Genomic DNA, 27,105 nt, shown 5'->3' with positions numbered 1-27,105 from the left:
CATATTATGATCACTATTGCCAAGTGGCCCCACCAGCGTTACCTCTCTCACCAAATCCTGTGCTCCACTGAGAATTAGATCTAAATTTGCTCCCTCTCTTTTTGGTTCCTGAACCAATAGCTCCATAAAACTGTCATTTATTCCATCCAGGAACTTTATCTCTCTAGCATGTCCTAAGATAAAACCTACAGTGCTACCAATAATCTGCTATATTCTGAGGAAAAAACAGTGAATCTAATGAACTACAGCAGCAGGAGGCCATAATAACTTTGCTAGCAATTTGCAAATATTGGCACTTAATGTAACACACATTTGTATACAATCGTTTTTTGTTAAAATATTCTGATATATACATGATCCTGCAATGCTATTAAAGTACAAGCAAACGGGTCATGTTAGTTGAAATCAATTTTAGCATTGCTTTTTCCTTTTGTTACATTGCTGAATGTTTTAAATTGCTGCTGATTTATGCATTATGATATTTCAATTTACATTTGGTAAATGCACAATATTGAATGACTATTTTCTTTGCAAATCCTAGAGAAAAATGTCCCCATGTCCCATCTTACCTGTTTAAATGTGCGGAGTCGGTCCAGTGTTTTCTGGCGCTCCTGACTAACCCAAGTGCTCTTTTTTTCTTCTTCATTCTGTAGTTGCTCTCGTTTCTGGCAACAGCATACAAACAAAAACATTACATGTAGGTTTAACAGGTATACTCACAGTCAAATCAATCTGACATCGCAATCACTCCAAGACTATAATGAGAACCTCAATATTTATTATAAAAACTAAAACAGATGCTTCTATATTTAATTCATACAATATAGAGCATTTTCAAAGCAATTTATGCATAAAAACAGCATTCTACCTTTATTAATCTGCTGTCTGAAAATTGTCCTCTTTCAATACAGCCAAAAGTCTGTTCATAGTAGAATATGGACTTTTAGCCATCTTGAGGGGCTACCCAAGGGCATAGGTAAGCTTGGGCTGGAAAAGTAAATGCGTAGATTGCATTTTCAAATCTACCGCATAAAAAGCATGTGCAAGAACACATGGCAAGTTTCAAAGCCTAAGTATGTAAACAGTTTTGCTTTGAAAATTGGTGCAAATTATGTCTGATCTTTACCCCAATGCAGACAGTTTGAAAATTGTCACCCATAATGTACTGAAACTGATCTTCCTTAAAGATGGGCATTACCTAAGATACATTATTTTCTCTCGTGAAGCTGATTAAGAAGCAGGTTTTTTAAATGTTGTGAATTATATTTCATTATAAATACATAAAGATGACAGAAATATTCATATAAAGTCCACACATATACATTTCTTCTCAATAAGTAAGGTGAAGTATCTTGAATCCAGAAGGGTCCAAAGCAGCACAGTTTTATCAAAGGGAGATCAAGTCAGACAGCTATGGTCAATTTCATAGATTGGGTGACCTGATAAAGAGAATGTACTAGATGTCATATACTTGGATTTCAGCAACACTTTTTTTTTTTTTTAATACTTTACATTTATTCAATTTTTCCAAACAAAGCATCATTTGTAAAGAAATTAGGTTACAGAGAACAAGAGAAAAAATAAAAATCCGATATTAAAATAAGTCAATTCTTCTATGAATCTCTAAATACTCCATTATAATTGAGGGGAGAATCATAAGAAATAATAGGAAGCATGAAATACATATCTAAAAGAAATCAAATAAGAAATAAAATGCAAAATTAGAGGTATACCTCAATGGCAAAGTGGAACTAATGAATCTTAATTGGTAGCATTAGCAGTAGATACAGCAATTTTCGCATCTAGAAAACTTTTAATTTGTGCTGAATGAAAGAACATATAGCGAAGATTTTCAAATTTGATTAGGCATTTACAAGGAAAACTAAGAAAAAACCCACCACTCAAATTGAGATCTTCCTGCCTCATTTGCAGAAATTGCTTACACCCTGTGTTTCATATGATACATCAGGAAAAAAACATTTTTTGTCCCATAAACAAACATTCCTTATTTCTAAATAAAAGACATTACCGAATCTTTATCTGAATCAAAGACCAAGGACACTAATAGGGTGGTCCTAGAAGATACTTCATCTTGAGAGTTCTGTAAAGAAGCAAAGCAGATAGTTCCAACGTAGCCATATTTTACTGATCTTGTACAATCCCATCTTCACCTTCAGGACTAGTAATATGTTTCTTCTGGGGGAGATAACAGATCCTATTCAATGGTGGCTTAGCTTCTGAAGAAAACTTCTTAAACAAGTCTCCAGGGCTAATCATGGAAGTCTGTGGAAAGTTCAGAACCCTAAGGGTTCAAGGATCTCATTTTATTTTCCATAAACTCCATTTTATGAGGTAGATTGATATCTATTTGTAAAGCCATATTCCTAGACTGAACTAATACTAATCTTTCTTCATAATTGGATAATTCTTCCCTGGTATTTTAACCTATTGTTCCACCCTAATTGATGCCTTCCAATCTTTTTGATATAGAAGAATTCATATAACTGAGTTCCAAATGAATTCAAGAGAGATCTCACCAGAATTCCCGCTGCTGCTGACCTCAAATCCAGGGTTTACAGGAAGGAACCTAAGCAATGTCGGCCCCAGAGATGACCCAGCCTCGGCAGAGGCTTCCAAGGTCAGCTAGACATCACACACGATATCCCCTGCTGTTCGATCTGTATTTCTCTGGTATCTCCAAACCACTGGGAACTCAGCTGTAACATCATCTCCTGGTAGCACTACTTCCGGGTTGGCTGCAACCATGGGGATTTCCATTCCCAGAGAAGCTGGCAGTGCAGGCTGCAGGGGAGCTGACAACAAAACTGTCCTGGCAACAAGAGGCTCAAGCCCAGGTGTGGAGGCAGAGAAATCAGAGGATGCAAACTGCAATATAGATTGCTGCACCAAAGTTGAGGTAGATACTTGAGTCAAAGGGTGACAAATTCCACTTTCTCAAGAAAGAAGAAAACAAGATAGTGGCAGGAGCTCGAAAATCTGCATCCTACCTTTAGAGTGCCATCTTAGATTCTCCGGATTTCAGAAACACTTTTGATACAGTTCCGCATAAGAGGTGAATAAATTCAGCAGCTTAGGTGTGGGCCCCAGATGGTGGACTGGATGAGAAACTGGTTGAATGATAAGACTGCAGAGGGTAATGGTAAATGTAATTCAGTCCAAGGAAAAGAGGCTGATCAGTAGAATGCCTCAAGGACCTGTCCTGGGAGTGTTCAAATCTTTGTGAGTGATATTGCAGGAGAGTTGGAAGGAAGTGTGCCTTTTTTTGCGGTTAACAAAACATGCAATAGAGTGGACTCTTCTGAGGGAGCAGACAATGAAATTTCATTAAGAAAGCTTGAAGAATGGACAACTGCTTGGTAGTTAAGATTCAATGCAACAAAATGAAGACTAATACATTCAGGGATGCAAAAGTTCAAGAGACCAGTATACGATAGAGGGCGAGATACTGACCTGAACCAACTAGGAGAGACACCTCAGGGTTATTATGTTTGATCATCTCAAGGCAACAAAACAGTGCATTGAAGTGGCGATCAGAACCAGAGGAATGCTAAGATGAACAGGGAGAGAAATAATGCCTCTGTAGAGGTTTTTGGTAACACCTCAACTAAAATATTGTGTCCAATTCTGGAGGCCATATCTACAAAAAGATACAGACACTGTGGAAACAGTCCAGAGAAAGACTACCAAAATGCTGCAGGGTCTACATCAAAAGCCAAATGGGATGAGACACAAGAACCTAAAGTATACTATAGAGGAAAGGAGAGTAGGGACTGAGACCATATGACAAAGACATTGAAATATCTCAAAGGTACAATACACTGGATAATACATTTAAATTGTTGGCTCAGTGTGCTGTGGTGGTCAAAAAAGCAAACAATGTTAAGAATTATTAGAAAGGGAGTGGCAAATAAAACGGTGGATGTCATAATGCTTCTGTATCGCTCCATGGTGAGACCGCACCTTGAATACTGTGCAATTCTGGTCACCACATCTCAAAAAAGATATAGTTGCACTGGAGAAAGTGCAGAGAAGGGTAACCAAAATAAGAGGCATGAAATGGCTCCCCTATGAGGAAAGGCTAAAGAAGTTAGGGCTGTGCAGTTTGGAAAAGAGACGACTTAAGGGGGGGATATGATAAGAGGTCTACAAAATCATGAAAGGACTTAAACAGGCTAATTAAATCGGTTATTTACTCGCTCTGATAATAGGACAAGGGGTACTCCAAGTTAAGCAAGTATCATTTAAAACAATTCAAAGAAAATTCTTTCATTCATTGCATAGGAAAGCCCTGGAATTCATTGCCAGAGGATGGGTGTAGGGCAGTTAAGTGTAACTGGGTTTAAGAAAGGTTTGGATAAGTTTCTAGAGAAAAGAAATCTATAAACTATTAGTTAATAAGCAATAGTAACTTGAGATCTATTTAATGTTTGGGTACTTGCCAGATACATTTGACTTGGATTGGCCACTGTTGGAAACAGGATGCTGGGCTTGATGGATCCTTGGTCTGACCCATTATAGCATATTTTATGTTCTTACGGTCTTATTTATAAAAAATGCACAAGCAGCAAACCATTTTCAGAGAAAAGAATGCTCTAGAACATGAGATAATAGTATGAGGCTCCAGGGAAGCGGAATACAGGAACAATATCAGAAAACATTTCTTCCCGGAAAGGGTGGTGGATGCATGGTGATAGACACAGTAATGGAATTCACAAAAGGATGCCATAGGCACTGAGGATCCCTAGTAGTAAATAAGTTAAGGGAAAGCCAGAGATAAACTGGGTTCTATGACATTGCTCCAAGAATGAAAGTAGGAAGACTAGAAGGGCTTGATGATCTTTATCTGCCATCAGACTGTATGCATGTTTCTGTTGGATACAGCACTGCTATATTTAGCATCAGTTTTTTTTTTTAAATCTTCTCGGAGTGGGGGTAGGGAGGTTAATTCTCCCCAGTTGTCTTTAATGATCTCTGCCCTTTTGCAGATGTCATCTTTCGGCAGACAAATACAACTGGCGTCCTCTGAGCAGAGTGTCTTAAGTCTAGCAGGTCAACTGGCAGGAGCACCATTATACCAGCAGCTATTTTCCCTCTCTTCCTGGATCCAAGCACATCATATCTGTGGTACATCCAGGCTAGACCAGCTCTGCCTGATGGTGATCCTAGTCACAGAGCTAGCTCGCATTTTTCATTTATAATTTAACTTGTATATTGACTTTGGGCTCCCGATTTGAGTATAGACATCACAAACTCTTATACAAAATCTTCAAAGGATAATCAGCTGCTTTCAAAAAATGTATCTTAAGATGTCTTTGGTGTCAGCATACTAACTAAAAGTCCATAATAAACAACTACAAAAGAGGAAAATAAATACTGAATAAATCAATGTTTAATTTATGATACCTTCATTAAAACCAGTGAAAGGATTACATAAAACATCTTTTCTATCATGGATTAATGTTCACCTTTAAGATACTAGAGATGTTTTCTGCCACTAAATGGAAGTGAAGAACACAGAATACTTGTGGATGCTTTTTACTTTAAAAAAAAAAAAAAAATAAGTTAGAGGGAAACAAGCTCTTCCACTCTGGTGTATGGCGACAGCAATGGAGCACAGTTGATTGGAATGTTCCTCTAACCAGAGAACTGATTGATGGAATGCCCTCAAAGCATTTAATATATTAAAATACAACCCACACCCTGTCATTACTTATTCTTTTCATAGTTCTGTTGTAACACCTACAGAAACAATAACATTTGTTGCTTTGAAAATTTTTACCATTTAAATATGTGGGCCCATGCCAAGTGCCTGGAGCCCACACTTAACTTTGTGCTGTGTATCAGGCTCAGCCTCACCCTCCACACATGCTGAAAACCTTTTCCTGATGTTCCTCTCCCCCCCCCCCCCCCCCCTTCCCAGCTCCTGGCCACAGATGATGTCAGCAGGGAAATGAGGGAGGCTGGTTGCACCACAATGACGTAAGCGGGCCTCCTTTAAATGTTTGTACTCGCCAGCATTCACCATATTTGCTGTGCGGACGATGTTGGAGCTTTACCTGCGCAAGTCTGGGCTGCAGCTAAGGCAACATGGCACCTCCACTGCAGGATTCCTATCAGGCACATAAAGGAGCTTGGCGGTCTGTAGAGGGGACAGCAGAGTGTGACCGGCTTTCCACCGGCCAGCGCTGCTTAATCTTGCTGTGTGGTGAAGGTCGAACAGCACAGTGACACGGGCTGAGTAGCTCTCAGAGCATGCTCAAGTAGCCAAACCTGAAAAATTGAGCAATGAGCAATCTATTTGAGGCTCTGGGAGGGAATGCAACATCTCTTTGAAACAGATGATTTGCTGTAGTACAGGAGAAGTTAAACAAAGAGGGACCAGCATGCACACACATGGCATGAAGGCGACTATACTTAACCCTTGCAGTCCCACTTTAACATCAAATAATGGTTAATAACCTACAGCCCCATTGTTTGCATTCTGGTACCAGATATACTAATCCCCATGGTCCAGAAGGCGACATTGTGAGGGGAGGCAGTCTCAAAACGAAAGGGGAAAGAACCGGGCACCGATGCTCCGGTACCAGGTCCCTAGTGAACCAGATATACCCCAACAGCAGCAGCAGAGTGAACAGCACGTGGATGGCAGTAAACTACAGAATGTGCAGCAGTTAACAGCTACTGCGATGAATCCAGCGACCCTCCCAAAGGATGCATGTTACAGCCAGCTACCAGGAATCAGCAGGGGTGAGGGCAGTGCATAAGTCAGTCAGGATGGCCCATTCCCTTGGCTGGGCCAGGCACCAGACTAATACCTTTTTCAAAAGTGTTCAATGGCTACTCAGGGCAGGGGGGGTTCCTGGCTCATTGTTGCAGCACATTCAGCTCCTGGCCCCTAGCTGGAGCCCAGGTGTCCAATCACAAGATGAAACTGTTCCCCTTTAAAAATTAAAAAAAACAAAAAACTTTCCCCTTGCTTCGGCAAATGGGGTGCTGCAATGCGGTCCTCAGATATAGGCCAGCTATTTTGTGTTGTACCCGTGCTCCCCCATGCTTGAGGGTGCAGGTCTGTCCTTGCACCCGGATTATTAGGTTCGTGGGTCTCAATTAAATGAGGTTGTACCATTGCCAGCCGAATGTCAGTACCTCCTACCCTCTCACACCTCCTCAGAAGGGGCTTCTTTGCAACTTATAGAGAAGGGATGGCCAACTCCAGTCCTTGATAGCAACAAACAAGCCAGCTTTGCAGGATATCCACAATGAACATGCACGAGATAGATTTGCATACAAGAGATGTATTATGTCACGAACAATATTATTGATTTGCCAATAGAAGCTGCATTTACTAGTATAATATACATACGGTTCTTAGCATGTTCACAGAATTGGCCGCAGTTTCCAGCTTGCTGCACCCCCAAAGAAGGAAGAGATTCTGAAACCCTGCAGTGTCGGGCTTTTCGACAGCAAGCGGCGATGAGAACTTGAAAGGAACCCCCACTCTCAGGACGTTTAATTCATAGCCCCGGCCGGGGAATACGAGCGCGAACCTGAAAGGGACCTCATCACTCGATCTACAGTTCATCGCGGCATTTGGCAACATCTTCAAAATTAAGTACTTCACTAACTTTAATTCAGCTAAGCCGATGCTAGCTTGACAAAACATTCCAAAGCAACCTATGATTAAAAACATTGCACACAGAAGCAATTCCAGCTCTTTTAGGTTACCTGGTATATTATCCAAGAACCTAGTGCTATATGAAGGTTGCCTAACTTATACAGTAATTGCATTTTACAAGTCCTTTGTACGGTGAGAAATAAGTACATATTATTGCTATTTGATTTGTTTTTCTCACTATTAGAGGTTTTTCTATATATAATATGATAGCATTCTCAAAGCATATAAAGAGTATGAGGGTTGGGCATGCCTGAACAACGAAAAGTGTTTCAGGGATAAAATGTAAGAAAACCATTTTATGTCTTGGAGTACAAAGGACGTGGGTTGTGGCTTAAGCAAATGACAAATAAGGAAAGCAGAAAATCAAAGTCATTCGATGGCACAGGTGGCTAGGTTGGCCCTGAGGACTAAACAGATGTTGGCAGTATAATAAATCCTCTTGCAGCTTTCAGGACTGTAAATTCAGGCACACTTGTTCCTTCTGTTTTGCTCATCACCAAGCGAGCAGGGAGTACCACAAAATCAAAATGAGTCTTCTATCTTCTGCAAATTTCTGTTCCCCCCATCAATGAGTGTACTAGGTCTGCTTGGTTACATTGTTATTCCAGATGAAATGAAGCATCAAGAATATCAGATAGTTTTCAGAAAAGATTCATAATTCTTTTAGGGGACACCTCAAGCAATGCAGTGCCCGTCATTCAGCATCCAGACATCATTCAGCAGAAACCTGACATGGAATTGGAATTAGGCAGGATAGCAGGTCCATTCACTGATTCGTCCCTTGATTAAATGATGATGGTCTCTGTTGGCAGTTGTCCCAAAAAAGGAGCCAGGCAAATTTCATCTCATTAAGAATTTGCCCTACCCAGAGGGCATCTGTGAATGACCACCTGCCAATTCAGGAGTATATAGCTCAGTACGCATCATTTGACAGTGTTATAGCCTTGCTATGAGAAATCGGGAAAGGGTAGCTTGGTAGCAAAAACAGACATCGAATCCGCATTCAGACCTTTGCGATCCACCTCTATAGTTTCGTGGTGGCCAATATTATTTTGATAAAAGCATGCCAATGGGGCGCTCTATTTCATGTTCCAACTTTGAGTTGTTTCATCATTCATTACCTTGATGATATTCTATTTGTAGAACTGGTGGAATCTTGTGCCCTCTTGTTGCAGGAATCCTAAGCCATGGCCAAGAATTTTGGTGTACCGTTGGCACACAATTACTGAGGGCTCCTCTACCATAATTCGTTTCTTGAGAAATGAGCTGGACTCTGATAAGATGGCATCCAGTTTTCTGGCTGACAAACTGCACAAGCTGCAGTCCATTTCAGGCATTACTGACCAAAAAGTTGACTAGTATCCAGTCTTTTGTCGGTACCCTGAATTTCATATGCCAGGTTATCCCAATGGGCAGAGTCTTTCTCAGAAGCAATTGTGGGTGTTAGCAGACCTCATCACTTTAAGATCCATGAAGGATAATTTAACTATCTAGGTATTCTTCCTCCAAGAATGTAATAATATTTCCATTTGGCAAGAACCTCCTGTATCCAGAAGGGACTTGGATATACACTTTGATGCCTCTGGGGGATGGGGATTTGGGGTTTATTGTCAGGACTTGAAGTATGCTGCACCTTGGTCTGTGGAGTGGGTGGAAAAAGGGATAACTTGCAAATATTACTTTCCTAAAATTATTTGCCATCCTAGTTGCCCTGGTTATTTGGAGTAATAGATTACGAAACAAGCAGATAATCTTTTAGTGTGACAGTGAGAACATAGTCGAGGTGATCTATTAAGGGAACTGGTGCTCACTCGATTACAACTCAGTATAAGCACGTCATTTGCCATAGATTAATAATGGTACTGCAGACTCTCTCTTATGTGCTAAGTGGGATTTGTTTCAAATACAGGTGCCTGAGGCAGATAAAACAGGAATCCCAGATCTGGAACATATATGGAAGATAGCACACCTTTATCATATCCCCCCTGAGCAGTCTCTTTTCCAAGATGAAAAGTCCTAACCTCTTTAGTCTTTCCTCATAGGGGAGCTGTTCCAGTCCCTTTATCATTATGAGAGACATTATGACATTTTCTGTTTTATTCACCATTCTCTTTCTAATAATTCCCAACATTCTGTTTGCTTTTTTGACTGCCACAACATACTGTACCAATGATTTCAATGTGTTATCCACTATAACGCCTAGATCTCTTTCTTAGGTGGTAGCTCCTAATATGGAACCTAACATTGTATAACTATAGCATGGGTTATTTTTCCCTAAATGCATCACCTTGCACTTATCCACATTAAATTTCATCTGCCATCTGGATGCCCAATTTTCCAGTCTCAGAAGGTCTTCCTGCAATTTATCACAATCTGCTTGTGATTTAACTACTCTGAACAATTTTGTATCATCTGCAAATTTGATTACCTCACTTGTATTTCTTTCCAGATCATTTATAAGTACATTGAAAAGTACGGGTCCCAATATAGATCCCTGAGGCACTCCACTGCCCACACCCTTCCACTGAGAAAATTGTCCATTTAATCCTACTCTCTGTTTCCTGTCTTTTAGCGAGTTTATAATCCACGAAGTACTGGAGTTTTAAGGCCTGGTATAATATTTTCAGTGTTACCTTTTTTTAGGTATGGTGCTTACTGTTGAGTGCTGGAAGTTGGTGCTGTTCTGGTATGGGAGGTTTACTATTTATATACTTTTACGTTCAAAGAGAGTACTCTTATTTTTCCCTTACGGGGAAAAATACAGGGTCTTTTTTTTCTTATTTCTGCCGTAGATTGTAATGAGCAGTGTGTCACACATATAAGAGCCATCTGTCAAGTGTGTCCCGACTGAAAAAAGGTTGAGAACCACTGATTTAAACTGTATTCATCATGCTTGAATTACTCCTTTAGTTGAATATTGACTAGCACAACACTAATAACAGCCTAAATTTTTCAGTGTTGGACAGCCTTCCTAGGGGTACTTGTGGAAGCGATCATGATTTAAAACGTCTGCCATGTGAACAATACTGGCTCTATCATCTGAATGCATTAACACCCTACTGCTTGAATAAGGAATTTGTCTGTTTTCTATTGTATGCATAATCACCGATGATTTTTATGAATTGTTTACATTATTGCTATTATCTTACTATATGTTCTATGAACTTTGAATTTTTCATTGTAATGAGTTCACTGCTTACTGACTGGCTACAACCAAGTTTCTGAAGTTCTAAAATGAAGCTCCTGTTTTTCGCTCCAGATAAGCTACTTTTGAGCTTTTGAAGGGCTTAAAATGGAGTGTCTGTACAACTCATTTAGGGAGTGCTTTGAGACTGTGGCCCGATTCATTGCAGCCAGCTTCTTTTAGTTAATTTTTAATCATACACCCTGTTTGGGCTACTGACTATTATGGTTTTCTTTTTTCAATAGATTTAGCTCCTCATTTGTTGTGGAACAAGACCTAAATGGGGTAATGAGGAGATATTTTAAAAATCTCTCTCTTACCTTTTATGGTCAGTTAAGACGAATATTTCCTGATTTTGCTAGAGTTACTCAAATAAGGAGACAAGATTTCCTTATTATGAGACCTCAAGTTATAACATTGGGTTATACATTTGTTTTGAAATATCCCTATAGATGTGTTATTCGTGGTAAAAATGAATGTTTTGTTTTTTTTCTTCCAGAACAACTAAAATCTTTTATAAATGCCAGGAGTATAAGTTCATCACATCCTGGGGATTAATAGATCCCTAGATAATCCATTAAATTGTACCTGTCGAGACAGTTAAGCCTGTTTCTAAGATTAGATTTCCTTATTTCTCCCTAAAAAATTTCAGGACCTTTCTAAGTTTGCCTTTGAGAAAAATGATGTAATTTACACAGATTTTTCATTGTTTATTATTTCATGTTCAGTTTTCACTGGAGACATTTTTATTTTCTGTAGTAAGATGTTTTCTTGTTCTTTGTATGAAACTAATAAAAATAAAATTAAAAAAAAGATTTAGCTCCTCATGCAGGCAAGATTATTGACAAACTGCTCTCAATGTTAGGCTTGAGGTGACAGTGTCCAGTGGATGTATTGACAGGCTTGGTATTCTTTCAATCTGTGGACATCCTTAAACAAATATATTCATCTCACCATATAGAAGCAATCTTTTTATATAAGCTAAGTGCCTTTACCTATCTTGAGGCTTTGTATTTTCAGTGTAATGTTATATGCAAAAAAAAATTAACAAACAGTTTTTTGGAACAATATGAGTACTTTCAATTGTTGGGTACATGATTGGAAATTAGTAGTTGAGGTTATTAGTAATACAGTAAATAACAGCAAATAAAGACACAATGGTCCATTCATTCTGCTCACCAAGGCCTGGATTTTCTAAGTTCGCAGAACTTAGAAAATCCGGCGGTAACGGGAGGCAGGCCTGCGAAAGCTGGCAGCGATCGCACCTCCGCGGTGCTTTCGCTGCTGGCTTTTGCACCCAATAGTACCACCATGAAAGGTGGTGCTATTGGGCACGATACTGGCGGCGATAAGGATTCTTACCTTTCGCCATCAGCAAAATCGTCGCAGAGTCTGCCCCGACTCCTCCCCTTCCAGTGCAGACTCCGCCCTGATTTAGATATCGCGTGCGAAACCTTTGGAAAATGACCCCCTAAGTTGTTTAGGTAGTAATTGCTGCTCAGTGCAGGATATCGCCATGCAGAAATGTTACAGAGGGAAGGTAAGTTTTAAACCGGTACAAATGTGCACGCGTTCTTTGACCTATGCCCAGGGAAGAGGTCATTTTATAACATATGCATGTATATGCGTGGTTTATAAAATAACCTGGACTCACGTACATGCGTGCTCAATTTTAAATGGACATGTGCGTGCAAATGCCACGACCACTGCGTAAGTGGGGAGGTTTTACAAGGGACACACACCAACACCATTTGCTGTTCGTTCCTAGTTCACGGATAGGACTTACAAGCCTCCCCTAGTTTAATAGCCTCCTGTCCCCCCCCCATTAGCCCCAACCCTTAAAGCCCAGCTGACTTCCCTAAATTCTTTTGTTTTAACACTTACATGCCATCATTAAAGAAGTAAAGTTACACAGTACGGGACACTAGAGGTTGCCAGTGAGCATATGTATGTACATGCAAATTTCAAGTGTGAATCCCGGAATGCCCATGGCCCACCCAGACTATGTCCCATCCCTTTTTCCAAACTTATTTGTGCCTGCAGCGGGAGATACAAATGTACACACGGGTGGCTTGCTGAGTGCTAGCCCTACATATTCGTGCATCCCCTAACTGATGCACACGTCAGACTTTTAAAATTCACCTTTTAATGTTAACAAGGGTTACCCCATTTCCATCCTTTAGCCTCTATAGAAATAAGGAAATGTTCTTGTAAAGTCTAACAGTGTTTTGAGCCCTGCTTCTGTAATTCCTTATGGTTCACTGAGCCCACATCTTAATTGTGCTTACTACCTTCTTAAAAAAAAAAGTTTCAGATAGAGCTGATAGATTTGGTCAGTGAGAAGGAGAAGCCAGAACTTTGGGAAAAAATTTCTTTAATATCAAAAAGAGTCAATATGCCAACCCAAATGATAAACCTTAGCAAAAAAATAGGCCAAAATTTTTATATATAACAATAGCCTAAATGACCGTCATTTAGGCTATTGTTATATATAAAAATTTTGGCCCCTTTTTTTGCTAAAGTTTATCATTTGGGTTGCCATATTGACTCTTTTTGATATTAAAGAAATTTTTTCCCAAAGTTCTGGCTTCTCCTTCTTACTGACCAAATCTATCAGCTCTATCTGAAACTTTTTTTTTAAGAAGGTAGTAAGCACAATTAAGATGTGGGCTCAGTGAACCATAAGGAATTACAGAAGCAGGGCTCAAAACACTGTTAGACTTTACAAGAACATGACCATAAATTAGAAATATTTCTAGCTAGACCGGTTTCAGAAGAAAATGAAACTTCAAAATCTCAGATTAATGCAAAACCAAAGAAAGCTGCTGTACCATTCATCCTTTCATTAGCTGGAGGCAAAGAATGCTGGCTCTACTTGTGTGACGTATGTAGTAATGTCATTAAATAAAGAGCTCTGCCTCTATCAGCTGGAAGAGGGTTAGAATCCAATCATTCTGGACTGGTGTAGCAAAAAGAAAAGGAAATTCCGACTGAGGTGATGGACCCAGATGGGATTTTGGATAATTTTCAAAATATTTTCACTTATTTTTTTGACCCAGCAATTTCATTCTCCTCCTTTGGCATTCCAGGTCAATTAAAACTAGGGCTAGGATCATTACTATCTGAGATTTTCCCCCTCCTTTTAATATCCCTTCTCAACTCATCTAGCCCAGTTAACACAGTGATAATCCTCTGTCAGGAGCCATGCACCAGGATTCCTCCTATAATCTTGGGTCCTAAATTCAGGTCACTAGAAGTCATTGTTGCAAGATAACCAACTCCGTTCCCCGTTCTCCCGTTGTTTCTGTGAAATACATGTAATTTGTGTGGTATTGTTTTTATTATTTTTATGTTTTCATTATGTATGTTAATGTTGTAAATCGCCTAGGCCTCTCTGTGGTAGGCGATCAATAAATTTTAATAAATGAAAAAATGAAAAAAAAAAAAAAAGAAATGAAACCCCACCAGAATTGTGAACATTGCCTCCACAGTATTCCCAATCCCTGCAAGGAATCAAATTCAAATCACCAATCATTGGCTGGCCAAACAACGTCAGGTCTTAAAGTGAAATACTGCTTCTAAAGAGCACTAACTAACCTGATAAAATAATGCTCTCTGTTCTGACAAACCCTGGTGTGATGAGACTGGAGTGGTTAAAAAAAAAAAAAAAAGCCAATTCCAGTTTCTAAAATCCTATCTTGTTACACTACATTTCATCATTCCTGGCTGGAGAGAGAGCATGAAACTACCATTTAAATTATTAAAAAAAAAAAAAAAAGGGACAGTAAAATTAAGTTTCATAATCTAATTACGAAAACTACCTAATCAATGAAGATGCTTCATACATTTGTGTTTAGCCATGCTGAAAATAAATCTGTGTGGTTGTGTTGGTTTTCAGACACACCCAGCAACTCTACTAACCTTAAGCTGTGGTAGTATCAAGAAATCCTTCATAATACTGAAAATCCAGTTGACAAAAGTAAATACATTATAAAAACAGGCTGAACCTGCCATAATACTTATTTGAAGTTGGCTCAGAGGATGCCCAATAATGCTACCTGTTGCTATGCTGTGCAGATTTAAAAACCAACCTAAACATGGCAGCATAAAACCCAAATTTAAACTCATCTTGAGCTCAGATTTGGAAAATGTGATTACCGGTAAATCTAAATCTAAAATCCAAATGCTATACAAGCTGACACAGGCTGGGAGTGTCAAAAATAATAGACACTCAGGCCAATGCAATATTGGCATGCGTAAAATGGGTGTTCATGATTGAGCACCCGCTCTTCTATCGCCCGCCGATCCACCTCTCCCGGGCGCCTGATTTTATATTAAAATTAGCCGTCGCTGCAAAAAGGTGCTAGAGGAAAATGGTGTGTCTCTAGCGCCTCCTCGGCATCGGGTGCCCAGGAAAGGTGGCTGTCAGAGGATTAGGAAATGGACACTCAATACGAGTGTCCATTTTCTTCCGCTACCAGCACAATATACAACCACCATATACATGGCCCAGAACATGTATGTTGTGGATTTATTGTGGGTGAATAATGGGTGGCCAGAATTTTTTTTTCCTCGTTATTTCTTCCTATTTAATATCGCAATGATACTAGTAGGAGGGATCACAGATAGCAGGAATTTGAGGTTTTTACAATGCGCCCTTGAGGGTGACAGACCTTTATGCCAGCCCTGGGCTGATGTAAAATTTGCCATGTTGTAAGGGCGCACTGGCTGCGTGTGAAATTGTTTGCATCGCGGGAATTAACTAATAGCCTCATCTACATGTATTTTATATGTGATGAGTGCTATTAGCTAGACTAGAGCTTCTCAACCTATGTGTAGCGTCTCCCGGTGTCCCACTACCCCGTTCTACTTTCCTTTTGCCTTTGTTCAGGCCCCGCGGGCCAATTGGAAGCCTCCTTTCTTCCTACCCCCATTGCCAAAGGGAAGCCTCCTTCATTCTGCCTGCCCCCGTGCAGGCCAATCAGAAGCCTCCTCCCTGCCAGTGGGAGTAGGAAGAAGGGAGGAAGCCTTTGATTGGCCTGTGAGGCAGGCATCAGAATGCCCGGGGGTGGGGGTGGGAGGAATAGAAGTTTTTGAACTCCGGCGAAGCAAGGCCATGCGGTGAAGAGGAAACCAGACTCCCAACGAAGCAAAACCGCTATGGGAGCCCATTCCCATGGCGGTGAAGAGGAAACCCGACCCCGACCAAGCAAGGCCGCCACAGCCCATGGCGGCGAAGAGGAAACCCGACCCAGGCCACCACGGGAGCCCATTCCCATGGTGGGGAAAAAAGAAGGCCCGCTGGAGTAAAGCCACGGCAGAACTGGAGCCCATCCCTGCAGTGAAGGAAGAGGTTTTTGGTGAGAGCTTGTGGGTGTGAATGGGTGCGAGAGCATTTGTGTGTGATTGAGAGCTTGTATATAAGAGAGTGTGTGTGTGTGTGTGTGTGTGTTAAGGAACAGGACTGTGAGGACAGAGCTTTGGTGAGTGCTATTGGCCTGGAAGGGAAATGAGTAGCAGAGTTGCTGGAGATGGTAAGTAAAGGTGGCTTTTTAAGGTTATTTTTCTTGATTGACTGCCATTTTAATTATTGGGTATTATGCGATGTCTGCTGTTTTGAAATATTTTATTGATATTTGGACATCTTTTTTTTTTTTTTTAATTGTTGGGTATTATTCTGTTCATTTTTAGTATACTTTTACAATTATTTCTAGTACAGCTTTACAATTATTTCTGTGTGGGGCTCTATAGCAGCTTGGCTTATTCTGTTTTCCCAATAGGAAATGTATTAGTGTTTAGGGTCTGGTTTAATAGTTGTATTTCTTAGACAGGATTGTTACTGTTAAGTGTGTTCCATAATACAGGTGTAACTTTGTGCGGGTTAGTTTGTATGCATTATTGCAAATCCTGAGAGTCTGTTAGGTGCTATATTTCTCTTTCCATTTCTCCAAGTTCGCACTGCATGCAGAGTGGCTTTTTTGGTTTTCCATTCCAGTTTCTGTCTCCATATTTATAATTTGTGGTTTTTCTATACTTGGTGAAGGGTGTGTGACCGAGGTGAGGTATTTAACTAGCATGTAGGCATTTGTATCAATCTTATTTGTTGTGTTTTCTCAATAGGATATGCATTAGTGGTAAATTACTGTCTTTTCATAAGGAAGGCTATTTTGCCTGGTAGTAAAAGGAGTTTGTTTTGCTTTTACTGGGATGTCATCAGAACCAGAATATCTTTTTTGTATGGCGAGTTGTACAGCGTAATGCCCTAAGATCTGCTCTGTACTCATTGCTGCAGGTTGAAGGGATTCCTGTGGATGCAGACTGCATGTTTACATTTAGCCCCGTGATGGTCACATGTTCAGTGTGTCACGCATGTGAGAACCATCTGTCAGGTGTGTCCCGGCCAAAAAAAGGTTGAGAACCACTGAGCTAGGCAATCGTTTGGATGCGCGTTTTGGATGAGCTAACCTGTTTCACGTCAGGGGTTATGGATGTGTGTCCAATCATGTGTTCAGCCATGTGCTGGCTGTAGAGCATAGATTTGCATCAGCCTAACTCTGCTAGTTTTTGGGTACTTGCCAGGTTCTTATGGCCTGGATTGGCCACTGTTGGAAACAGGATGCTGGGCTTGATGGACCCTTGGTCTGACCCAGTATGGCATTTTCTTATGTTCTTATTTTTACAACAGAGGCTTCTGCTGTGGCTGAAAACCAAGAAAGCCAGGGTTACAACTCCTTGTGACCTTGGGCAAGTCACTAAATGATCCACTGCTTCAAGTACAAACTTAGGGGCCAATGCAATACAGTGCGCTCAGCCGAACGCACTGTATAACCCGCACTCCGCAGGTTAAATAGGCGCTAATCCACCCCCTAATGCAACAAGGAGATTAGCGCCTATTTAACCCGCGGACGCGGAGTGAATGTAATAGCGCTCATCACATGCAAGAGCCTATTACTCATTCACTCCACATGCAAAAAAATAAATGTGCGTCTCAAACGCACATCTATCGCTCAGCTATTAATGCCTGTCTAGAGCAGACGTTAATAGCTGAGCAAAGGTAAAAGAAGTAAAGAAAAGCAGAAAAACTGCTTTTCTGTACTTCTTTTTTTAAGTAAAAAAAAACAAACAAAAAAAACCTCCTCGGCAGACTGCCGAGTTATGAAGACCGATGCCGGTAAACTCTGTGTCGGTTTTCATAACCGGCTGTCTGCCAGTAATGAAAACAGACGCAGAGTCCTATTTACTAAAACACAATATTTTATCATAGAAGGAGTAAACTATCACAGAGAGGGTGTATAATCCCACGATATTTGGCCCCTCCCCCAAAAAATATTGTGGCAGTTTTGGTGACTTTTGTTGTAGAAAAAATTCAGCACTAAAAAATATTACTGGAAAAAGGCAAAAAATGCACAATGGCAGTTCCTATCACCTGGGGCTGCCACTGACTTAAAGTCCATGTAGCCCCTGTACCACCGAAAGTAACAAAATCCCTTCCAGGATCTTGGAAGACCTCTGCACACCTTCTGCCACCTGTCGAAAAATAGGAAAAAAAAATAGCCAGAAAGTTTGCATGATGACACCATGCACTCTACAGGTTACTGCATGATAAATGCTGTTTTTCGCAACTTAATAAATGACCCCCTTAAACTATAAACCTCCTGGGGTCAGGAAAATACCTACTTTATCTAAATTTAGCACCTTGAGCTATTAATGAAAAAAGGTGTGAGCTAAAGCTAATTAAAAAAAAAATATATTACAGAATGGTCTTGACTGGATTTTGAAGCAGTCACACTCTATCCCTCCAAGTAAAAAGGTTATTTCAGTGGCCACTTACTTGCAATAGGGCAAGAGTTGATATGCTGATCTGATACTTCAATGAATTATGTTAGAAACTGGTAAGAAATCTGGGGAGTAGCAATTACTGCCAAAGTAATATCCCTCTGTGCCACATTATCCTTGTCAGAGTAAAATCAAAGCCATGAAGTTGAAGGAATTGTCTGTAGACCCCCGGAACAGGATTGTGTCGAGGCACAGATCTTGGGAAGGGTACAAAACATTGCTGCAACATTGAAGGTCCCAAAGAACATATTAGCCTATATCCTTCTTAAATGGAAGAAGTTTGGAACCACCAGGACTCTTCCAAGAGCTGACCACCTGCCCAAACTGAGCAATCAGGGGAGAAGGACCTTGGTCAGCCAAGTGACCAAGAACTCGATGGTCACTGACTGAGTTCTGCTGTGGAGATAGGAGAACCTTCCAGAAGGATAACCATCTCTGCAGCACTCCACCAAATCAGGCCTTTATGGTAGAGTGGCCAGACAGAAGCCACTCCTCTAACAAGTACATGACAACCTGCTTGGAGTTTGCCAAAAGGCACTTAAAGAACTCTGAGCATGAGAAACAAGATCCTCTAGTCCAGTGATGGCGAACTCCAGTCCTCGAGTGCCACAAACAGACCAGGTTTTCAGGATATCTACAATGAATATACATGAGAAAGACTTGCATGCACTGCCTCCATTATATACAAATCTATCTCATGCATATTCATTGTGGATATCCTGAAAACCTGGCCTGTTTGTGGCACTCGAGGCCTGGAGTTTGCCATCACTGCTCTAGTCTGATGAAACCAAGATTGAACTCTTTGGTTTCATATCAAGCATCATGTCTGGAGGAAAACAGGCACCACTCATCGCCTAGCAAACACTATCCCTACAGTGAAGCATGGCAGTGGCAGCATCATGCTGTGGGGCTGTTTTTCAATTGCAGGAACTGGGAGACTAGTTAGGATCAAGGAAAATATGAATGGAGCAAAGTATGGAGAGATCCTTGATGAAAACCTGCTCCAGAGTGCTCTGGACCTCAGACTGGGGCAACGATTCATCTTCCAATATGACAATGACCCTAAGCACACAGCCAAGACAACATAGGAGTGGCTTCGGCACAAGTCTGTGAATGTCCTTGAGTGACCAAGGAGAGATCTGAAAATAGCTGTGCATCGATGCTCCCAATCCAACCTGACAGAGCTACCCTAATCCAGGTGTGCCAAGATTTACAGCATCATAACCAAGGTGATTTGAGGCTATAATTGCTGCAAAAAGTGCCTTAAAGTACTAAGTAAAGGAGCTGAAAAGGGTTCAACTGAAGGGGAATTCCAAGGAGCCGGACTGGGATTCCAGAGAAGAGAATGGAATAGGTCCCTATGAGTAGGGACCTTTGTTTTCAGATTTTTTTTTTTTTTTATTTTGCCTAGGATTTTCAATGTTATAACAAAAAAGTCAGATGAAAATGACTGGTATAACAAGACAAAAATCAGTGGAAAAGTTTTTTTTTCCACTGATTTCTTTTTTGTTCTACCATTGAAATTCCCAGGCAAATAAAATAAACAAAACTGAAAATGAACGTCCCTACCTATGAGGAAAGATTAAAGAGGTCATCAGGGTGTCAGACCGAGCAACAAAAATGAGGCCTGTTAGGCCACTGGCAAATGTCTTCCACACCTCCTGATTTAACTTCCGATTTGTGCTTATACTTGTCCTGAAAAAGCAAATGTTGCTTACCTGTAATAGGTGTTCTCACAGGACAGCAGGATGTTAGTCCTCACATATGGGTGACATCACAGGATGGAGCTCAATCACAGAACACTTGTCAAATTTTCCAGAATTTTGACTGGCCCCTACTGGGCATGCCCAGCATGGCGCTAACCCTGCAGCCAGCAGGGGTCCCCTTCAGTATTGTTAAAAAGCTACAAGTAGTGCCGAAAATAAAATAAGAAAACATTAAGAACCCAACACCGTGGGGTGGCGGGCGGGTTTCGTGAGGACTAACATTCTGCTGTCCTGTGAGAACACCAGTTACAGGTAAGCAACATTTACTTTCTCACAGGACAAGCAGGATGGTAGTCCTCACATATGGGTGAGTACCGAGCTGAGGATGTCCGAGTTTGCACCAAATGTATGCAGGCGTGCAAAGCACTAGGCCTGGGATGAAATTTGACTGAGGGCATCCTGAACCCCACCGGGCAGGCGGAAGGGTGTTGGTACATCACGTTGTAAATAGGTTGCGCAAGACAGACTGGCCGAAGATGGAAGTGAGTCTGTTACGTGGACAACGGTCGACAGGGGCTGAATGGATTGAGTCCATTGTGACCTTAGAGTCCACTGCATGACTCATGGCCAAGCGGACCATTGGGATGACCTGAACTGAGGACGCCATGTGTCCCAGTAGGATGAGAAAGTGGTGTGCAGTCGTGGAGTGCTGAGACTGCAGCTGGTGTGCAAGAGACATGAGAGTGAGAGCTTGCTGTCAAGGCAGAAAAGCCTTTGCCTGCAAGGTGTCCAAGTCTGCCCCAATGAACAACAAGGTTTGTGATGGGACTAAGTAGGATTTGTCATAATTGACGAGAAATCCTAGCGAGATTAGAGTGTGCTGAGTGGGAGCCCTGATCAACCAATCGTCTAGATAGGGGTAGACATGAACACCTTGAGTCCTGAGGAAGGCTGCAACTACAACGAAGCATTTTGTGAAGACTCATGGTGCAGATGCAAGGCCGAATGGAAGCACTCGGTACTGATAGTGCTTGGGGCCTACTAGAAACCTCAGGTATTTGCGATGAGATGGAATTATCGCGATATGAGTGTATGTGTCCTGGAGGTCTACAGAGCAGAGCCAGTTTCCTCTTTGTAGAAGAGGAAGAAGAGAGCCCAAGGTTACCATTTTGAACTTCTCTCGCTGGAGGTACTTGTTGAGGGCACGTAGGTCCAGAATTGGACAAACGCCTCCCGATTTTTGGGGGATTAGAAAGTACCGGGAATAGAACCCTAGGCCATGCTGAGTGTAGGGTACTGGTTCTACTGCCTTGGACTGGAGGAAGAGGGGAGACCTCCTGTTCCAGAAGGATGGAGTGATTGGATGTTCTCCATGTCAGTAGAGGTGGGGAGTCCGGTGGAATGGAGAGAAAGTTCAGATGATAACCCTGAGAAATTATCGCCAGGACCCACTGGTCTGAGGTGATGGAATGCCACCTGTTGTGGAAATGGCACAATCAACCTCCCACTGGTATGTGGGGCAATGGAATCTGACTGCTGCTCTCTATGCAGGAGTCAAAAACTAGAAGCAGGGCCCGGCTGAGGAACTGCTTGCGGTTTTTGTTTTCGTGTCTGACGAGAGTGGGCTTTTTGAAACAGTCTCGTAGAACAGGTTCTAGATGGTGGCGGGTAGGATTTCTTCGGGGGGAAGAATGACTTCTTAGAGTCCTTCCGGAAGGCTTGTTTTGAAGAGTACTCAGAAGGTATCAGAGAGAGCTGTCTTATGGTGTCATGATGATCCTTGAGTTCCGCCACTGTTCGTTGAATCTGCTTGCCAAACAGATTATCTCCTATACAAGGCAGGTCGGATAGTCTGTCTTGTACTTCAGGGCGAAGGTCGGAAGACTTGAGCCAGGCCCATCATCTTGCCGAGATAGCAGTTGCAGATACCCTGGTAGCAGTGTCAAAGATGTCATAAGATGATCTGATCTCATGCTTGCCTGCCTCAAAACCCTTGTTTACTAGGGTTTGGAGCTGATCTTGAAATTGCTGAGGCAGAGAGTCTGTTAAGTCTTGTATCTGCTTAAATAAGACCCTATTATATTGGGTCATACAGAGCTGATAAGAGGCAATTCTAGAGATGAGCATTGCTCCCTGGAAGACACGGCGACCAATGGCATCTAGAAATTTCTGTTCCTTGCCTGGGGGGAAGGAAGTGTGAGGTTTTGATCTCCTTGCTCTTTTCTGGGCAGATTCTACAACCACAGATTGGTGATCCAATTGAGGTTTGCGAAAACCTGGAGCTGACTGGACGAGATAGGTGGTGTCAGCTTTCCTGTGGACTGGGGCCACAGAGCCAGGATGTTCCGAGTTCTTTTTGAGGAGATCCAGAATAACCTGGTGGATAGGGATGGAGGTTATTTCCTTGGAAGCATCCAGGAATTTTAACAGCTCCATCATTTGATGCCTGTCATCTTGTTCAGTCTGCAATTGGAAGGGAACTAATTCAGACATCTCCTTCACAAAATTTATAAAGGAAAGGTCCTCTGGAGAAGAACGCTTTCTGCTTTCAGTAGGTAAAGGTAGTGAAGGCAAATCCTCGGTGTCTGGTGAAGAATCATCAGTCCAGGTATCGTAGGGATCAGCACCTGTTCCTCTAGGAGCTAGAGGAGGACGGGGCAGTGAGATCCCTGAAGGTTTTGGTCTAGGCTCCGAAGGACTGAGTAGAGGCACCGATGAAGGCATCAAAGATACCGGCGCAGGCATCAAGGGCATCGATGGATGGCTTGGTGGCGCCGACGGACGTATCTGCACCGATGGGTGGATAAGGCATCGAGGGACGTATCAGCATCGATGGCTGAGGCATCGGCAGAACTCCCGATGGAAGAATGCGGAACAGTACTTCGCCTCCCGATGACAAAGCAAGCGGGGAGGGTACTGGAGCCATCGGTGACCCGGGGTCCATCGGTGGAAAAGCGGTCATGAGTGCTTCCATACTTGAGAGCAGCGGTGCCAACGCTGCTGGAATCGGGTCGGTGGTCAGTTCTGCAATCGGTACTGGTGTTTGTGATGGAGGAACCTGGAATCGATGCATCGCCTTGTCGATGGCCTCCTGAACCATCCGGTCCAGTTCTTCTCGGAGACCTGGAGCAAGCAGCCCCAGCTCCGGAACAGAAGAAGGAGGCAGAGGCATAGCTGGAGGGACCACCGTTAAAGGCTGAGTCGCGACTCCCAATACCCTGTCGGGTGAAGGTTGCCTTGGTGACCCGGTTGCCGAAAAGGTTGGTGCCTTTTCCTAACGGGGTTTTTTCGATGGCAGCTCGGACAATGATTTCGCTCCCTTGATAGTCCAAGACGGTCGATGCCGGTGGCGATGTTTATCTCTATGGTCCCCACGATCCTGATGGGGAGTAGAGGGTGTTGAAGGCCGAGAAGTCGTTGATGCCGGATGGTCACCGGTCGAAGGTCGATGCTGGCGTGAAGTTGACGGTGCCGGTTCTGATGACGTCGATGCAATAGATGGCGTCGGGGTTTGAGCACGGAAGAGAAGTTCCATTTTCTCCATTCTAGCCTTGTGACCTTTTGGTGTCATTAGGGCACATTTGGTGCAGGTTAGGACATCGTGCTCACATCTGAGACACATTACACAGACTTTGTAAGGGTCTGTGATGGACATGGTGCGATTACAGTCTGGACACCGATGGAACCCCGACGCCATGGCCATGAAAAAATTGAGCTGCGGTACAGTCGAAGGCCAGTAGGCCGCGAGGGCCAAACTAGACGGTAATCGATGGAAAACGGATAAAACACTTACCGGAGTACCGCGGCTTGAAAAAGTTGAAGGAGGGACCCCTGTGGGGTAAATTAATTTTTAGTAATTCCGTGAGGAAAATTGCTGTCAGGAATCTCTACAGAGCTCCTTAACCGCGTGGCTACCGCTGTGCGGAAAAAAGAAGACTGAAGGGGACCCCTGCTGGCTGCAGGGTTAGTGCCATGTTGGGCATGCCCAGTAGGGGCATGCCCAACATGGCAGAAATGTTCCGTGATTGGGCTCCATCCTGTGATGTCACCCATATGTGAGGACTACCATCCTGCTTGTCTTGTGAGAATGTCGTTTCTGTGCCAAATGATGCTGAAGCTGCTCTAGAGGGATGATACCCCTTAGAGACATCATTAGCATGCCATCGGACTGAGCAATAAAAAGGAGGCCTGTTAGGCGGGTTCCCGCCTAAGAGCCTGCCTAAGAGCCTGCCAAAGGGCCCACCTCTTTGTGGGGCTATGGATTGTTTAGATTGGTTTGGTTTTTTTCATCAGTACTGTAAGTGTTAAGTTTTAGAACTCTTATTATCTGCGAAGATATTCTGAGTGGCTTTCCCTCTTGTTCTAGTTTAAAAGCTGCTCTATCTCCTTTTTGAAAGTTAGTGCCAGCAACTTGGTTCCACTCTGGTTGAGGTAGAGCCCATCCTTTCGGGAAAAGTCTCCCCTTTCCCCAAAAGTTTCCCCAGTTCCTTACAAAGCTGAATCCCTCTTCCCTGCACCATCGTCTCATCCACGCATTGAAACTCTGGAGCTTTGCCTGGCTCTGGGGACCTGCATGTGGAACAGGAAGCATTTCAGAGAATGCCACCCTGGAGGTTCTGGATTTCAGCTTCCTACTAAAATCTTAAATTTGGCTTCCAGAACCTCTCCCACATTTTCCTACGTCATTGGTGCCCACATGTACCACGACAGCTGGCTCTTCCCCAGCACTGTCTATAATCCAATCTAGGTGACGCGTGAGGTCTGCCACCTTCGCACCAGGCAGGCAAGTTACCAGGCGGTCCTCACGTCCACTAGCCACCTTCTACCTACATTTCTAATAATCTAATCACCAACTAAAACCTTTTCTATACACTAACATTCAATCTGAGATATCACATTACCCACATCACCTTGTGTGTAAGCATTAGCAACTTGAAATTTACGCGCCATAAAAAAGGGGAGCCAATACAAGTCTATCAAAACAGGGATGACATGGTAACTTAGTATTGCCCCACTTAGAACCCTAGTAGCAGCATGCTGAATTAATTGTAAGACTCATATCAGATTATTAAGCAGATTCACCCACAAGCTGTTATGATAGTCTAGGTGTACCAGGGATTACAATACAGTGAGAAAGAGACCTTTATCAGGTAAAGATTTTGATGGTCTCGTTAACTTTATAAAATGCTACTCAGCATATAGAGTAGTGCACCCTCTGCTGGAGCTCAGTATTCTTCTGACTCCAGCAGATGTGAGCAGGGGGATCCACTAGCTCCCCCAGATTGACAGGGTTTCTTCAATTTTGGTTATTTCTTTCTTTTTCTCCACAGTATTTCCCTGTCTTATGTTTCTCTTCATTTTGGATCCTTAAAATTAAAAAAAAAAAAAGACTTTTCAATTTTTGAGGAGGCGTGTGTCTGTGGCTCTGCCTTCTCTATTCTGTACTCCTTTCCTCTTCCGTTGGGGTAAGTGGAAGTTTTTTGAGTTTCTTTCTCCACAGGATTTGCTTCTTTTTGGTGGTGCCCCGTGGATGCCGGTGGTTCCGGCCGCTCCACGCGTCGTTTGTGGGTCCCGTGGTTCGCAAGCTCCGCCCGCGGGTGTGTGCTCAACTGAAACGGGGGTTTTTCCCCCGCAGTTCCTGGACCCCTTCGGCAGGTTGTTAGGGCCATTCCAGGCCCCCCCGCGGCACTAGCTCATTTTTGGCCCCCCCCCCCCCCGAGGCTTTTTTCCCGGTGCTGACATGCCGCGGTCCTCGAGGTGTGAGGCCTGCGGCGAGCCGGGGAATCAATTTCTGAGGGAGGGGCTTTGTGAGCGGTGCTTCCCCGATGGGGAAGGCACCCTGCAGTCCTCCGGTGCGATTTCGAACCTGCCTCCTCCTCAGCCCGGGCGGCGTGGGCCGGCCACGACGCCGCCTTTGGCGGGAACGGCGGCCATTTTAGGGGGACAGCGTGAGACGGACTCGCTCCCAGATGCAGACAGGATTGGTTGCACTGGCTCTCAACAGGCTTTGCCCCCGGCGGGGGGTTTGCCCGACCGGGGCTCCCAGGATGGTCCCCCCCCAGGGATTCCAATCAGCTCCCCGTTTTTCTCACCTGATTTTATTCTGGCAATGCACATGGCTTATTTGCAGGGTATGGGAGCGCAGGCGCCGAATCCCCTGGGGGCCCCTCCCCCCAAGGTTCCTAAACTTGCTGTTGGTCTCACCGCCTCGCCCGTTACGCCTGGATCCCTCTCCCGTGCCACCCCGGCGTACCACGGGGGCGGCTTCGCCGGTGAGAGACGACTCCCCGGAACCCCCGGAGGCGCTTCCGGATGGACATACGGAGGGGGACGACCCTCGGGCCCTACGGATTTTTCAAAAAGAAGAGCTGGATGAACTCATCCACCATATTATTCAGGAGCTGGACCTCGACCCACCTCCAGATCCGCCGATCCCTGTGGCTCCTGCCGTCGCCACCTCTTCTCGCAAAGGGGATCCAGTACCTGCCGCCCTCCGTCCTAGGGCAAGGGCTTTCCCTATCCATGAGTCCTTCCTACAGCTTCTCACCAGGGAGTGGGACACTCCCGAGGCGTCCTTGAAAGTCACACGCGCCATGGAAAAGCTATACCCGCTCCCTGAGGATTTTTTGGATCTTATCAAGGTGCCCAAGGTGGACTCAGCGGTGTCGGCAGTGACCAAGAGG

The 27,105-nt window shown here is 43.2% G+C and overlaps 1 protein-coding gene across 2 annotated transcripts in view; it reads right to left on the bottom strand.

The window, feature by feature from the left end:
- Window positions 1-27,105, bottom strand: part of JMY (junction mediating and regulatory protein, p53 cofactor) — a 231,717-nt gene that overhangs the window by 51,092 nt on the left and 153,520 nt on the right. For both annotated transcript variants that reach the window (XR_003852469.1, XM_029575526.1), the window contains exon 8: window positions 570-665. Coding sequence is in view for 1 of the 2 variants with exons in the window: in XM_029575526.1 (XP_029431386.1) it covers window positions 570-665 (96 nt within the window). In the remaining variant the exon portion in view is untranslated. The remainder of the gene's footprint in view (window positions 1-569; window positions 666-27,105) is intronic.

The sequence above is a fragment of the Rhinatrema bivittatum genome, chromosome 1 (assembly GCF_901001135.1).
Source record: "Rhinatrema bivittatum chromosome 1, aRhiBiv1.1, whole genome shotgun sequence".
Taxonomy (NCBI): Eukaryota; Metazoa; Chordata; class Amphibia; order Gymnophiona; family Rhinatrematidae; genus Rhinatrema; species Rhinatrema bivittatum.
This window is presented reverse-complemented; position numbering and strand designations above follow the sequence as displayed.